The sequence below is a fragment of the Cetorhinus maximus genome, chromosome 5, assembly GCF_964194155.1.
Source record: "Cetorhinus maximus chromosome 5, sCetMax3.hap1.1, whole genome shotgun sequence".
NCBI classification, from domain to species: Eukaryota; Metazoa; Chordata; class Chondrichthyes; order Lamniformes; family Cetorhinidae; genus Cetorhinus; species Cetorhinus maximus.
Window position 1 is genome coordinate 58,307,289 of NC_135883.1, and position 16,142 is coordinate 58,323,430.

At 45.2% G+C, this 16,142-nt stretch overlaps 1 protein-coding gene and 1 long non-coding RNA gene across 4 annotated transcripts in view; one reads left to right on the forward strand and one right to left on the reverse strand.

Annotated features, from left to right (window-relative positions):
- arhgef10 (Rho guanine nucleotide exchange factor (GEF) 10) overlaps positions 1-16,142 on the forward strand; it is a 340,903-nt gene that overhangs the window by 293,649 nt on the left and 31,112 nt on the right. For all 3 annotated transcript variants that reach the window (XM_078541897.1, XM_078541898.1, XM_078541899.1), the window contains one exon: positions 7,511-7,685. In XM_078541897.1, coding sequence (XP_078398023.1) covers positions 7,511-7,685 — 175 coding nt within the window. The remainder of the gene's footprint in view (positions 1-7,510; positions 7,686-16,142) is intronic.
- LOC144680666 (uncharacterized) overlaps positions 1-16,142 on the reverse strand; it is a 475,346-nt gene that overhangs the window by 164,898 nt on the left and 294,306 nt on the right. The gene's annotated exons all lie outside the window — the stretch shown is intronic.

Below are 16,142 nucleotides of genomic sequence, written 5' to 3' on the forward strand. Positions count from 1 at the left end.
ACCCCGGATAGTCTGCTCACGTCGTCGGGAGAACACTCTAGTGCGGAACACGTCTTGACAACTGTGACGTGCAGAAGTCGGGACTTATCCCTGAGGCCTTGCTCACATCGCGGACATCCGAGAAGCAGAAGATGCTGGAGCCCGACACCAACGGCACACTGGAGGAAAGCCCATGGAATGCTGGGTGGATTCTTAGGGACATGGCTCTGCTGCGAAGCAGCTCATGGAAGGTGGAAAGTCACTGTCGAGGGTCTGCTCACAACGAATGATGGTTGAGGGGGTGGAGAGGAAGGTCTAGGATCGACTATGAGAAGAAGAGGTGTCGCGGGTGTGAGGTTGGGTGGGGGGGGCGGGGAACAAAGGTGTTGTGGGGGGCAATGGAGGTGCCTGGGGGAGGTTTGCAGGAGGGAGAGAGCACAGGGGAGGAGGGGTTAAGGGGGAGAAGATGGTAACTGGAGAGGTAGGTTTAAGGGAGATGGAAGGGAAGGAGCTCAGAGGGGGGAGGAAGTACAGGGGGAGGAAGGAGTGCAGAGAGGGGAGGTAGTCCAAGAGGAGGAAGGAGTGCGGAGAAGGCAGGGAGCCCGGAGGGAGGAAGGTGTGCAGAGAGGGAAGGGAGTAAGGGTGGCGGAAGAAGTGAGTGTGTCTGAAGGAGCCAGGAAGGGGGAAGGTCTAAGTGGGTGCAAGTCGGTGGGGGAAAGACTAAGTAGAGGGGAGTCTTGTGGGGTGGGAGGGGGGAGGGTTCCAAGGGGGGGATGTCCAGGCAGACATGCAAGGGAGGGCTCTAGTGAGCCCATGACTGCCTCCAGGAGAGCAAACTGAGGGTGGGCGTGGAGCGAGGGAATGGTGAGAACAGTCAGGCGGTAGGGTGGGAGGGTGAGGGTTTGATAGTAGAGGTAGAAGGGACAGCGAGGGTGGTTGGTGGGGACTCGGAAGCAGACACAGACCCTCGGGGTGGGAAGGAGGAGGTCGGGGAGGTGAATGTGGATGGGGTGGAATTTTCAGGAAGGAAGGGAATGTGCACGTTCGCCTGGAGACCCTCGAAGGAAAAGGCTTGCGGCTGGTAGGTAACAGAGGGGAGGTGCAAGGTGATGCCGGGAATCAACAGTGATGGGGGAAAGGAAATGAGTGACTGGGGGAGGGGAAAGGACAAGGGAGTGGATGCAAAACTGAGTCACCATCATGCTATCTAAATCGAAAGTGAAATGAGAGCCGGGGTGGGTGGGATCAGGTGCTGCATGAAAGTGTGATCAGTGGGTGGGCAGAGATGCAAGTCAGCTCAGATGGACAACTGAAAGCGAACTCCAGCAGGCAGCATTCAAAATGTTCAGGACAGTGAGATTAGTATGATACGGGAAGGACCCTTGTGCTGGGGAGAGTGTTTGCACAAAGCTCCAAAAGGCCCTGCCACACACACACTTCTCCCTCCAGAATCACTCGTTGGCCAGCTACTCCCTCTGCAGTGACAGAGGACAAGTTTGAGGGGCTCACAGGCAAAGGGGACTCAGAGGGAGATGACAGCCTCTGACATTCCTGAGTGGATGACCCAGGGGTGTCCAGCTGCTCCTTCCCCTCTCTTTAGGCACTCGGGGGCCCTGGCCTGACACCTTGAGGCAAAGGAGCACCTGGAAGGACGTTGAGGTGCCCCGTTTCCCCCTCGCATTGCCACTGCAGGGACTCACCCATGGCTCCCGCGATGGAGTGCAGGTCTGCACCCATCTCCACGTTCTGCTGGACAAGGGTCTCCATGGCGTCCACCATCGTCTCCATGGAAACCCCCATACGTGCATGTGGGCACCACTTCCTCAGAGAGCAGGCGGACGCACTCCTCCGACTCACGAGCCACTCTGTTGAGGGCTTCCAACAGCTCTGCGTGATGTTCCCCTGTCCCACCTTCTGCTGACTCTTCAGGGTGAGTTAGAAGGCTGAATCCAGAGGTTCCTCATCTCACTTGGACCTCACAGATACCTGTTGGCCAGCAGTCCTCCGAGTGCCGGGGAGCTTGGCCTAACCTGCCTCCTTCTGCTGCGGACATGTTAGTGCGGTAACCACCAGGTTGTGAACCTGAATCTACTCTAGATCTAGATTCAACCGAGGTGTGTGTCTCTGCGCTGTTGGAGAATGTGGATAAGTGCTGTGAGGTCTTCCAGGTTGCTTATTGCCAGCTCTTCAATGGAGGAGGTGTCCTCTTGGCTGGAGGTGAAGACCTGGATGAAGCTGAGGGTATTGGTTGCTTGGCAGAGCTCCCTGTGAACCAAAGTAGAGATAATTAGTGCATGTCAGCAGAACCCAAAGCAGGAGAGACAGCATTCACAGTTGCATTGGGAGAGGGACGATGTGGTGCAGGATCCTCACGACAGTGTTCGCTGCCGACCTCACTGTCACCGCAGGCATGGTCCACATCCTCGCCAGTCAGTGTGATGGCGCACTCCTCAAAGTGAGTGAGGGGCCTAATGTGGGTCACTCCACCCCCAGTCTGGGACCTCTCCCTGCTGATGTGAGCAGGCTTCTTCTGCATGGAAACAGATGTAGAGAGTGTGAGCAGGACACATGGCACTGCATGGAATGTTTGTGTGCCCATGTACAGGATGAGGACTTGAGCTCGAGAGGGTATGAGCCTGAGGAAGGTGTGAGGGTTTGTGAGAGAGTTAGTGGTGTTGCCCCTTGAGGTGTGAGATCCCTGTGGATGTGTGATGTGTTTGTGAGTGTGTCAGTTGAGAATGATGAGAAGAGTGAATTACATTGGCAGAATGAATGAGACCATTCATCCTACTATGGCATTGGTGCCAACCACCACTTCCAGCACCTCTCATGCTGGATTGGAGATGCCGTTGCTCTTCCTGCTGCCAGGGATAGAGAACATCACGGCGGGCCTCCACTGCGTCCAAAAGGCACTTGAAGGACATGTCACTAAACCAGGGGACTACAGTCATTTTGCCTTTCGGGGCCATCCTGTCTTCGGTGCAGCAGTCCTGGGCTGGGGCACTGAGACATGTGCACATGGCTGCACTTTAAATATGGCATCTGGTGTGATGAAGTGGCGAGGTGACAGCGTGATGGGTGAATGAGAGCTCGCCCGCCATCGAAACGGTGTTTCCCAGGAATGTATAATTAATGCAGCGGGTTTGGTACAATATGGCACGAGAAGCTGCCATTGCGGCCGGCAGATAAAACGTCGTTTTCCCCGCCCGCTGCCTCACTTAGTGTAAATCTGGACAATTCCACCCATTGATTAAAGCAAAAACTCCAGCGCTAAATGACTACATGAATTGGCATTTCTTTTTAATCCAGCTCAGCACTGCGATGGCTTGAAAGTATTTTGCAACCTGTTCCCTGGCCATTTAATTCAAATTAATGTACAAGTGCAGGTTGATGCTTGACTGTTCCATGGTAACTGTGTAGCTGTGAATTGCTCAAGCTTTTACTTTAATTGACTCAAAACAAAGATACCACTGTTTGCCTTTCAGTAAAATGGTGTTGTGTAACTCTCATTTCAGACAGTGTTTGTTACTGTCAGATAATGAATTGTGAAACCCCACTGCCAATATTGAAGCAATGTTTTTGTTGGAATCCATCAAAGACCCCAGTATAGAGAGAGAGCCTCCAACTTTAAATCAGGAAACTGACTTACTGTTACAAAAGCAGTAATTACGATTACGTAAATGATGTAGCACCACAGATTGTCCTCGTTCCTGGACCGTGGGGGTTTCCAGCGAGTCTTGCTTTAGTAACTAAAGATTTCTTGTCACAGTTTTTGAAGTTGACCATAATTGTACCATAATTGTACAGGGGAATTGATAGAGGCAGGAAGGGGTTAACTACCAGTGTTTGGGGTGTTGGAAAGTATATATTTACTTTTTTAAAATAATGCTCACTTTACCACAATGTAGAAGGTAAATTCAGCATGCCTTTTTAATGTTCAGCAAGAAAGGCATTATCAGGGTACCAATATAATCTCAGAATATCTGTAGTGTAACTAAGTCTTATGATGGTATAATTTCCTTCTTCTCTGCCATGACACAGTGCATTTTATTCTGAATCATAATCAGGTAGTTCCCCACACCGAAATAAAAGAACAAAAAAAAATGCTGGAAAAGCTCAGCAGGTCAGACAGCATCTGTGGAGAGAAACAGAGTTAATGTTTCAGGTCGATGACCTTTCATCACAGATGTTCTGACGAAAGGTCACTTGGCCTGAAACATTAGGCTGAGTTTACAGTCAGGGTTGGGGGTTGGTGGGAGAGGCGCATATTGCTTGCCAACCACCCACCCCCCCCCCCCACCCCAGTAGAAAGCTACTTTAAGAAAGGCTGCCCTGCAGTGATAATACACTGGGGGTGGCCTTAACAGGTTAAATGTGGGACTTACACCCCTCAGGGGAGGGAAGTCTGGCCCTCGAGCTGTCGGCCAATGTGATTGGGTGGTAGCTGATAGTCCCAGCAGCGTCAGAACTCAGTAGTGGCTGCTGCTGGGACTACAAGCAATTTCGGTGAGAACCATGGTGACCAGACTTAGGGCGGAATCATCCCAGATATGCACTAAGTGTGGTAGCAAGCAGGAAAAAAAATGTTTTACCCGCTGGCCGCAATGGTGGCTTTTCGCGCCGTATCGTCCCAATCCTCATTAATCATGCGTTCCCAGGAAACACGCCATTTCGATGGCAGACGATCTCTGATTTGCCCACCACACTGTCACCTCTCGGCTTCCTCTCACCGGATGCCATATTTAAAGTGCAGCCGCGTGCACACCTCTCAATGCTTCCAGCCCATGACTGCACAGAAGACATGGCCCCGAAAGGCAAGAAGACTGCAGTGCCCCAATTCAGTGATGCGTCCCTGGAATGCCTTTTTGATGCCATGGAGGCCCGCTGTGATGTCCTCTACTCCCACTTTGGCCACAGGAAGTCCATCAATCTCACCACTCTGCTTGGTAGGCAATGACAGTGGTGATCAGTGTCAATGTTGCACAGAAGAGGTTGGCCATCCAATGCAGAAAGAGGATGAATGATCTCTTCGGTGGTGCCAGGGTAAGGAAACCATCTCATCATTCTAAACTCACACTCAAGCCCATCACACATTCACTGGCATCTCACTCACTGCCAGCTCAAGGGATATCACCACCCACTCCTTCACACACACCCTCACATCTCCATCTGGCCTCATCTCCTCTGGAGGCTGCCTATTCACCATCTTGAGACCACTTTCACAGGTCAACATGTGCCCCCACGCACACCTGGGATACCCCCCTTCCCCAAGCAAGCCCTAACCCTGCAGCCATTGAAAACCACTCACCAAGGCTGATCTGGTAGGTAGAGACCTGCCGTGAGCCCCCCTAAAACTGTGGTGCTGCCCGTGAAGCCTGGCGCTGATGGCCGCGAGTGCTGCCGGAAGTAAGGTAGACAAACAAACCTCAAAGTCCTGATTGAAGTGCAGCTTGCCAGGATTCATGTCACTTAGGTGCAGTTGTGAAACATGTTGGCGTGTAATCACACATGGGGGGCTGATTCCAGTAAGTTGGGCTTATAACGATATGCAGACATATTGCAATGAATTTCCCAAGATCCAAAAGTGGGAAACAGGGCCTGCCATTGACGGGCAGAGTAGACAATTGCAAACTGGTTTCACAACGACGTGAAACTGATTTTTGGCCTTCTCCCCATATTGTCTGCTCACATCACTGAACACGCCTGCTGCCAACGGGCATGGAAAATTCTGCCCATTGAGGCCTGCCCAGGGGCCATGGCTGGGGAGGGATTGGGGAGTGATCAGGGACACTAGGAAGTGGGTGCATGGGTTAGTTGTTCAGGCCTCTGGATTACTAGTGCAGCAATATAACCACTGAACAACAATATTTGGAATCTGCTCTCGTCCTCAAAGCCAGTCCCAGTGTTTACATATAGTTAACGTTTTGGAACTAGCCGTGGTCCGAACTGAACCAACCTCATGTACTCAAATAATAGTCAGCTGAAGAGCACGCTTTGTTCTGAGTGAGTTCTCTTGCTGTGGAAGACATGGCCACTGACAAATGAAAGAGGCAGTCTAATTTAGCTTGTGAATTTTGTAATGTCTAGATGCCCGCAAGTGCAAACTAGCATATTTTCCAATTTGGGGGAGAAGAACTGGTATCTGATACTGAGTGGCTGTCAGAAGTCTGGCAGATTTCATTTGGATAGGGAGAAAAGTTCTGTATTATTTTCATTGTCATGACACCACTTGCAAATTGGGAAAATTCAACAACATTTACAGTATGGTGCCATGCATTTGTTCCACTGCTAAATTATTTTGATTGAAGGACTTCCCTGGGAGTGGAATTATTAAAACAGAAATGATAAGCAGATGAACTGGAGTTTGTAGTTAACATGGTATTATTGCAATCAGGATGTTTTTACAGATCAGTATATGAGCGCAACATTTATTATAGATGTTGTAAATACTACATAAATGCTTGATTAAACAGTGGCTTCATTGACTCTCTTTTATATTATCTTGGCGATGCTCCATGCAGTGCTTCAGATACTTGAGGTTGAATCTCAAGCCCAGCCATGAATATGCCATGCGGCTACTATATCACAAATGTATGTTTTACCCAAATGCTAACTATTTACGTACAGTGAGTGCCTTCATTTTTGAGCAGATACTAATTTCCAGAGGAGCTCTCTATTCATGAAGTCCTCTTAAAGTTTCAAGTGGTTTAGCCTAGATTTCAGAAACTACTTGTATTATGTAACTGTTCCATTCCTCAGAAAAAATGAGATAAAGCACCCTATTACTTTGTTTCCTGTTCCAATCAAGGACTGGGCACACACCTAGTGGGCATACTCAAGGAGTTCCAAGTACAAAAGCCAGCTTTAGCTCCAGCATTCATAGGCCTGCCTCCAGCCCACAATGCCTCATCCTAAATCTCTCCATCTCATCAACAAGAAATATTTGAATTTGTATAGCACTTTTAATGTAGTAGAACATCCTAAGGCATCGGGAGCATCATCAAACTAAAATTTGACACCGAGCCGCATACAGAGATATTAGACCAGGTAAACAAAAGTGTGGTCAAAGAGGTAGGTTTTAAGGTGTGTATTAAAAGAAGGAAGTAAAATAGAGAGGCAGGGAGCTTCAGGGAGGGAATTGCAGACTTAGGGCCTGGGTAGCTGAAGCACCGCTGCCAGTGGTGGAGGATTAAAATCGGAGATGCGCAAGAGGCCAGAATTGAAAGAGTGAAGAAATCTGAGGGTTGTAGAGATGGAGAAAATTACTTCATGTCCCTCTTCTTTAACAATTTCCTAAAAATTCACTCCTTTGACCAAGCTTTTTGTCACCCCTCCTTATATCTCATGCTTTGACTTCATATCTGTTTTTATTAGACTGAGGATGTTTTTCTATATCAAAGGCACTATAAAAATTCACATTTTTGTTAGTCAGGGATTGCTTTAACACAAACTAGTGGACATGAATTTTAACTTCTTTCACTTATTATTGAATTGCTTTTTATTTTAAATCCTTACTTTTTCACGTTTTCAGCAACAATTCGAGGCTCATCAGGAAGAAGGGATGTTGATCTCGCACATGGCTATGGCTGGTGTTGGAGTCTGGATAGCCTTTAGTTCTGGGTCTGCTCTGCGCCTGTTTCACACAGAGACTCTTGAGCATCTTCAAGATATCAACATCGCCACTCCTATCCATAATATGATAGCAGGTAAGTGATTGACCCACTAAAGCACGCTGCTCCTATGCTAAACCAGAAGTCAGCAATATGTCAGGATTTTAGTTTGTTAAATACAGGTGTGAATTTAGGTATTCCATACCATGGCCGGGACTTTACCAGCGCTCTCGGGAATGGGCTGGGAGGCGGGAGAGACCATAAAATGCTGGTGGAAAGTGTCAGGAGGGAAGCCCAATGTCTTCCCATTGGCACGGAACATTTCCCAGATGTGGGAACGGCAGCGAATTAGCCGTCCATTGACTGGAGGAGGGCAGCCAATTAATCCAATTAACTAATCTATTAAGGGTAGTTTTTCCTCCACACTGCCATTTTACTGGCATTGGGAGAGCCCTCTGCTGTTAGGGAAGACTGCCAAATACATCAAGGTGCTTCCCAGTGGCTGCTGGAGGATCTATGCCTGCCTGATTTTATTTTAAAAAATAAATCTTACCCACCTTTTGAGGGTGCCTGAATATGGAAGCACTCTTTCCTCCTCCCTGCAGTCTCAGCAGCGGACATCTCTATCAGTGGTGCTGTTGAGATGCCAACACTCTGATTCGGCCAGCAGCTCAGAGAGGCAGGCCATCATCCTTAATTGGACAGTGGTCCTGCCGCTGCTGGCAGTAAAAAAGCCGTTGCAGTCCTGCTGTTCGCTGGTGTGGGCATTTTTCATCCTGATGGCTGGACTTCACTGTTGCTGGTAAAATTCTGTCCCATGTGTCCTCAGTGTTCTCCACTGAGCTACTACAGTTACTGTAAGCAGACCAAGTCTCTTGTGTACAAAAATCTGCACCTTCCTTCTCTACTGAATTAGTATGCCCAGGTTTAACGACCAACTCTGTATGATGGTTAACTCCTTACTGTAGGTAAATTGCCTATCCACCATGTGCTCCAATCAGCTCAGAAGCAGAAAGCTAACACATGACCAGACAAATGCATCCAACCTAAACCTGTTCAAAGACTTATTTACAGATCAAGAAGTATTATGAAGCAAAAGGCAAGACAAGATACTAATGAAGTGTAATAACCAAACTTTAACAATTCAACAGTTTCAAACAAAAATCAAGACCAAGATTGTTTATTTTTCTTGCTGGTGTGCTCACCCGCCTTTGATTTTCCCGACCACAAAAATAAATGAGAGGAAGATCGCAGGCTGGGGATTGGCAAAACAGAAAATGTTGATCAAAGCCTGACATTGTTGCAGCTCTGTTGAGCATATTTTTTAGTATTGGAGCTTCTGGAGGTTTTTATAGGATGATTGCTCACTGACTCCTTACTCTGCATTATTCACAAAGGCTCACTAATAGAGTCTGAAGCCCTGGAGAGGTTTATAAGGTGTCCTTTGAAGGCAACACTTAATCAAAATGTTCAGTTTTAATAGCCTTGCAAACAAAGTGGAAAAAACTTTAAGTGCTGACATCCTTAGTTTATTCGTTCTGGGAATATCAGCATTGTTGGCAAGGCTAGCATTCATTGCCGATCCCTAGCTGTACTTGAGAAGCTGGTGGCAAGACACCTCCTTGAACCATTACAGTTTGTGCAGTGAAAGTACTTCCATAGCTAAGTAGGGAATTCTGGGATTTTGGCCCAACAAAGAGGAAGAAACTGCAACATATAGTCTCCATTTTATAATGCGTGGCTTGGAGGGGAACATGAGGTGATGGTGTTCCCGTACATCTACTACAGGGACAGCTTGCATTTATATAGATCCTTTATTTAGTACACCTTATCTGTAAGTCCAGGACTACGACTGCCACATACCAGACCAGAGGCAACAATAACAAACTTTAATGTACATGCTGCCCTAATCCTTCTAGGTGGTTGAGCTCGTGGGTTTGGGAGGGGTGATTGAAGAAGCCTTGATGAGTAGCTGCAATACATCTTGTAGATGGCTCACACTGCTGCTACTGTACATTGGTGATAGAGATGTGAATGTTTGAGGTAATGAATGAGGTGCCAATCAAGTGGGCTGTTTTGTCCTGGTTACTGTTGAGCTTCTTGAGCTTTGTTGCAGCTGCACCCATCCAAGCAAGTGGAAAGTATTCCATCACACTCCTCATTTGTGCCCTGTAGGTGGTGGGCAGGCTTTGAGGAGTCAGTAGGTTTGTCACTCAGTACAGAATATTCAGCTGTGACCTGGTCATGCATTCAAAGCCCACCAAGGCAGCCAGTGGAATTCAAAATCAGTTAAATAATTTTTATTTTTAATTTGGAATGGTGACCATGAACCTATCATTGATTATAATAAAAACCTATCTGGTACACTAATGTCCTTTATGGAAGGAAATGTGCTGTCCTCAGCTGGTTGAGCCTACATGTGACAACAGACTCACTGATCTCAAGGACAATTAGGATGGGTAACAAATACTGGCCTTGTCAGTGATGCCCACATCTCATGAACGAGTAAGAAAAAAACTTCCATTGTGCTATGTATGATGCTAGCGAGTCCTGGTTCCCATTGACTTCAACCTTACTCAAGCTCCTTGATGCCGCACTTTGTCAAATACTTGATGTCAAGGGCAGTCACTCTCATTTAACCTCTGAAATCCAACTGTTTTGTCCATGCACCTGCAACAGGTAGTTTGGTGAGCTTCTTCGCTCATGTGGGTTTCCTCACCACCTGCTGCAAGCCCAGACTGGCAGATATGGTTTAGGGAGGGAATTCCAGAGCTTGAGGTCTGAACAACTGAAGCGATGTCGCTGCCAATGATGGGGCAATGAAAATTGAGGATGTGTAAAAGACTGGAATTAGAGTAACGCAAAGATCTCAGAGCATTATGGGACTGAAGGAAGTTATGGACATAGGGAGGGCCAAGGCAATGGAAGGATTTGAAAACACGGATAAGAATTTTAAAATGGAACGCTTGCCAGACCCGATACCAGTGAAGATCAGTGAGCACAGGTGATGGATGAATGGGACTTGGTGCAGTTAGGGTATTGGTCTAGGGGGAGAAGGTATCATGAAAAACTGCATGTTTACAAAGTATAGTCCCTTGGCTGTATTGTTGCCTGCTCCAGACACCTGAAAAAGATGTAATTGTTCCAATTATCTAAACCCCTTGCTAAGCACACTGAACTAACATGTTGTGGCAATGTATGTTGTAATACAATGGCTGGAATAAGTTGGTTTCCCACTGTGTTGCGCTACCAATCGTGGCCTTTGAAGAAAGCTAGAATGGCAGCCCTGAAGGGAGAGAAAAATTAAAGGAAGATTTACCCTCAGGCTGCTACTGACACTTTGGAGTAGCCAAGATTACAGGACCATAAACCTTAGCTGCAAGTTCCCAATCCATCCCTTTGTCCATAGTTACTGGACCATGGATTGGGAATTGGGGAGTGGTGGGGGGGTGCATGAAAATAGAGAAAAGTTGCCTTAAAATATGGAGAGAAAAAGGTGCCATCATAAACTACAAGGGAGCAGCCAAATAGTTAATAAACTTATGTGATCCTGTTCACTCCTTAAATATACAGGATATTCACCAGCCTATTGTATATGATCTTTTATTAACACCCTCTAACACAGCTGCAGTTCTCTTTGCTACTGTATTGTGATTTCAGACCTTGAACTTTTTGTTTCCTTAGCAATTGTAAAACTTCTCACTGAAGATTGACCTTTCTTCATCAGCTATATCCAGTCATTGTTTTAATCATAGATGCTTTATTTGGCTTCTTGCTCATGTTTCTCTATAATTAGATTGAGCCAGGCTGTATAATTTATAAAAGCATAATTTTCATACACATTTTGTATTTTCAATTAATGAGTGGCTTTTGATAGTTTGAATTAAGAACACTACCAAATAAATGGAATTTGTTTATTGTTTTTGATCAATCTAGTTCATTTGTTTTTGTCAATTAAATTTTCATGCAGCAAAGTTTCATCATTGAGAATCAAAGTCACAAAACAAGAAGCCTGCTTCGATGTTGTTTTTCCACCCTCTTTCCCACATTTCCGAAATGTTTTCAAGGTTTGATAACATTTTGGTGACACGGGGCAGAATTTTACATTCGGCATGCGGGCGCGCACCCGACAAGCCGGAACGTAAAATGACACGCAGTGATGTCCGGCGCGCGTCCTGACGTCATCGCAAAGTCGCGCGGTATTTCATTTGGCAGTAGTTGAAAGGCCTATTAAGGCCACTAACCAGGTAATTAACGTGAATTTTACGCTGAAACATAATTAACCTGAATTTTATGGTTGGCAGGCAGGCGAAAAGGCCAAGCAGTCTTTACGCTTCTCAGGAAACCTCATCCATGAGCGGGATGAGGTTTCCTGAAGATATTACAAATTAAATAAAAAGTTTCATTTGAACTTAAAACCATGGCCCATCTCATGTGATACAATCACGTGAGGGGACATGTTTCATTGAATTTTTCTGCCCTTTGTTAATTTTTTCGAAAAAGCGCTTCAATCTCCCTGAGGTAGCTCTGTGCCTCAGGGAGATTGAAGCGCTCTTTCGTGCACATGCACAAACTGCGCTAGGTCCGGCTCCCCTTCCTCCCCCCACCCGCACAGGTAACGCTCAGCGCTACCGCTCGCGATCAACGCAGGCCGGGCCTTAATCGGCCCGCCTGCATGAAACCGCGGTGCGGAGCCCATCGCGGGTGGCAGTCGGCTCCGCGACCGCTCCTGCCGAGCCCACCCGACGAATGGAAAATCCTGGCCGTGATTCTTGTCAATTCACTGTTGTACCTGCTGTCATTCCACTGGTAATATCACTGCATAAATCAGCCTGCAGAAGATGGGAAAAAACGTGACAGCATCAACTGACCTTTCAATCTTTTTTGCACTCTGATTCATTAGCTGAAATTGAGAACTTGTGTTTTGGGGAGCTGGAGGTTACGCTTTCTTTCAGTAGAGCAGCTTGTGCAGTACAGCCTTGATGCGTCAGTGTAGTGAGTTACAGAATTACCTCAATTTTAAAAGGGTTTCTGATTATTCCAATGATATTTTTCTGCTCTTCAATTTACTCTACATGGTACAATTTTTAAAATATGTCACATTGAATAATGTATGGGATTTATTAATTTTGTAATAAAAGAAAATGTAGGAAGTAAACTAGCAATTTTGCTGTACATCAAACTTAACCATTGTGAAGTAGATAACAAACCTTTGTAGTATCTGTTTCTACTTTCAGGATAAACTATGTGCAGCGTCTAACAGGTAGTTATGATGAACAATATCCTTGACTGAGTTAAGATTAAGAGTTATAAAATCCTATGTTATTTTCAGATGTCATGCATGTCCTTGCAGTGTAAAGCAAGCAAGTCTATTGGGGGAAGTATTTCCGCTCTTAGCTTTTTGAAGACTGCAGTGGTATTTTTCTAGTTTTTTTAAAGAAATTAACTGTGCAGTTTAGCTGTCATAAGGGAACAGAGAGTTTTCAGAGCAGGTTCTGTCCTCCAGCAATTTGCATTCAAAAAAACACACATTTAAAACTGCATAAAGCACTCCTAAGTCAGGTGTACCATAGTTAGGTATAGATGTTTAAAGCTCCCTTTCCCCTCTGGCCTAACAATATCTCTCATCCCCAACCTCAGAAGAACACCTGCAACACACCACAAATCCTCTCAAAACAAGTATGGTTTTGAAGGCCATTTAGCTTTTCTTAGGTCTTTCATCTGGGGGCGGGGGGGAAGAATTACAGCATCAGATTGTCTCTTAAATTGATCACAGCTGATCAAGGAATCAAAAATGTAGGATGTGGCATTTACTAGATATTCTGGAGTCTTGTCTGATTTATCTTCGTGCCAAATACAGGACAGAGAGAAACTTTGCAACAACCTTTATTCAAATTTAGAGTGGGCAGAGAGAATAATAGAAAAGTCTGTACATTGACCATAGAAAAAGTTTGATGATTGAATGGCCTATTCTTCTTCCATGCGTTTGCTTGTACTTGTATAAGCAAAATGATTGTACAGAAGGTGTCCAATCTGGTAATCTATGGCATCTCATTCAGCAATTGTGCAGAAATGCATGAAAATCGGTTGTGTTCAGATCCTGGGTGTGGCTTCAGATTGTGCAATGCTCCTTCATCTCTAATAAGGCTTTAGGAGAGACATGAAACCTAGTTCAGTTGCTATATCATTCTGTTCTTAATAACATCATATATTACGTCTCAGTGCAAACATATTTAATTTTAGATGGGCCAAATGGCAGCCTCCTGCATTGTAACAATTCTGTGAATTCTCTGAATGTTACTTTAACGTTTTTGTTCACCAGATTGTGGTGTAACAAACTGTTGATGCTTCAATTGCAGATGTTTCCTGCTTCCCAAATTTCCTTTGATTTGTGAAATACGTGCTACTTCCTGTTTCATCATTTCACACTACATTACCATCCATGCGTAACCATTGGTACTGTATGTCTGGTTTTTATCTTTCGGTGCATGGTTCACTTTTGAAGATAAAACTTGAATGTGTAAACAGGGTGAGTTATGAGGAAAGATATTTGAAGTTCAGACCATATTCCTTTGTATTAGGTATCAATCCAGATTGTCGAGAGCTTTCCCCTTGATTGCTCTTGACTTCAATTTTGGCCTCCTTGATGCTGCACTCAGTCAAATATTTCACTCAAACGAGTAACAAACGTTTGAAATGATCTGCCGGCAAAGTAGAGACAAAAATATTAGAATGTTCAAACCGCTAATGGTTTGAGCACCTTGGTTATGAATTGCGATAAACCAGATGATCGTTTCCATTCCTTATGTTCATGTACATATCATTAGTGAAATCATAAAAGAAACTTTCAAAGGCAAACGTACATGTGTGTACATGTATAATACAGTGGATACATTTATTTTCAATTGTAAAACACAAGAATGCATACATACCTGTAGATAATATACTAGCATCCCTGGATGTACCACTCATTCAGATCCTAAATAAGAAAAAAATCTTCAGAATCTGCTTATGACCTTTCTTCTCTGCTGAAATTAAACTATGCGCTGTGTTGCAAAGCGTATTAGCCAAGCCTTTAGAGTCTTTGTATAGCCTCGCGCTCAGTGACCCAGATCTTTACTCAACTGTTTTCTAATCCTTTTTCAGTGCACTGCCCTCATTTTGCTTGTTCACCAGATATCGTAGATATCAGCAAAAAATGCTGGAAAGGCTCAGCTCTGAAGAAAAGTCATAAGGACTCAAAAGGCTAGCTCTATTTCTCTCTCCACAGATGCTGCCAGACCTGCTGAGTTTTTCCATCATTTTTTGTTTTTGTTTCAGATTTCCAGTATCCGCAGTATTTTGCTTCCATCATAGATATTAGCCCTGGTGTTTGAGAGGTTGTGAAGTGGGTGGGGATTGGCAGAGCTGTAGTGGGAGGAAATCCCAGGGACACAGAGGTCCTCCCAATATTAATGGCAGGACCCCATTACCATTATCTCCTTTCAATTCCTGCTCATCAGCCGGATAAGTTGACAGGCTGATTGGCTGGACATAACAGCCAGGGTCTGTTTGGGACTGTCCTTGGCAGTCAGGGGAGGTTTGGTAGGTGGCAGGGGTGTCAGAGCCTGGCAGTCGGGAGGGGCGGAGACCTCGGAACTTAATGGGAGAGCACCACCGATTGCAACAGCAAGGGGAAGCCATGGTCAACAGAAGGGAGGATGCAGGCTTTTTTGAGGGCGCTGGGAGGAAATACTTCTGCTCCTCTTGCCTCACACTGAGTACTCTTTTTTTTAAAAAAAAGCATTGACCTCTGGAGTCAGCAACTCTTGCTTCCATTTCACTGCCGGGTTCCCACCTTGGGAACCTGATTGAAATGTTCCATCCCTCTTAGGCACAGTTTGTAACCTGCTGCTGTTTAAAATGATGACGGGCACATAGAATGCAGCGGGTCGGGGACATGTTCCCCAGTTTTTTAATTTGCATCTCCCACCCATTGTGGTCTAGTGGGGGGCATTAATAATAATCAAGACCGTAGTGTCAAATCTATCTCTTGGTTTTGAATTTGAGTAAGTAAGCTAGTTGTGTTTACAGATCTTGTGCAAAATGTTTCGCTTTTTGCGTAATGCCCTCTTGTAAGCGATAGCCTGAATTTGATTATATTAAATTGCTTGTAACGTTTAAATCAAATGATCTTCAATCTGCAGCAATAGAAACAGAGCTGCAGATGAAAGAGAGGGAGCTGATGTTACCAAATGCAATTATTCACATAAGAACTGCTTAACTTGTAAACCACAAAGATAATATTTTAAGTATTTTATGTGCGCTAATAGGATCCCACTATTAATTTCCTGGTTAGATGTTGAATATTAGCAGGTAGTTCAATTATGGAACATCATTGTTATGCCTGTTCTGGTCAAGAGCGTTTTGGTCTTTCTTATTGCACTTCTCAGGAAGGGTCAAGAAATGGTACCTTCTCTTTTAACCTCCCTTCTCAGCTCATTGGGTCTTGAATTCCTTTGTAGTATCCCACACTTCCCCAGTACATTCATAGTACTGTCTACTTCCTCAAAT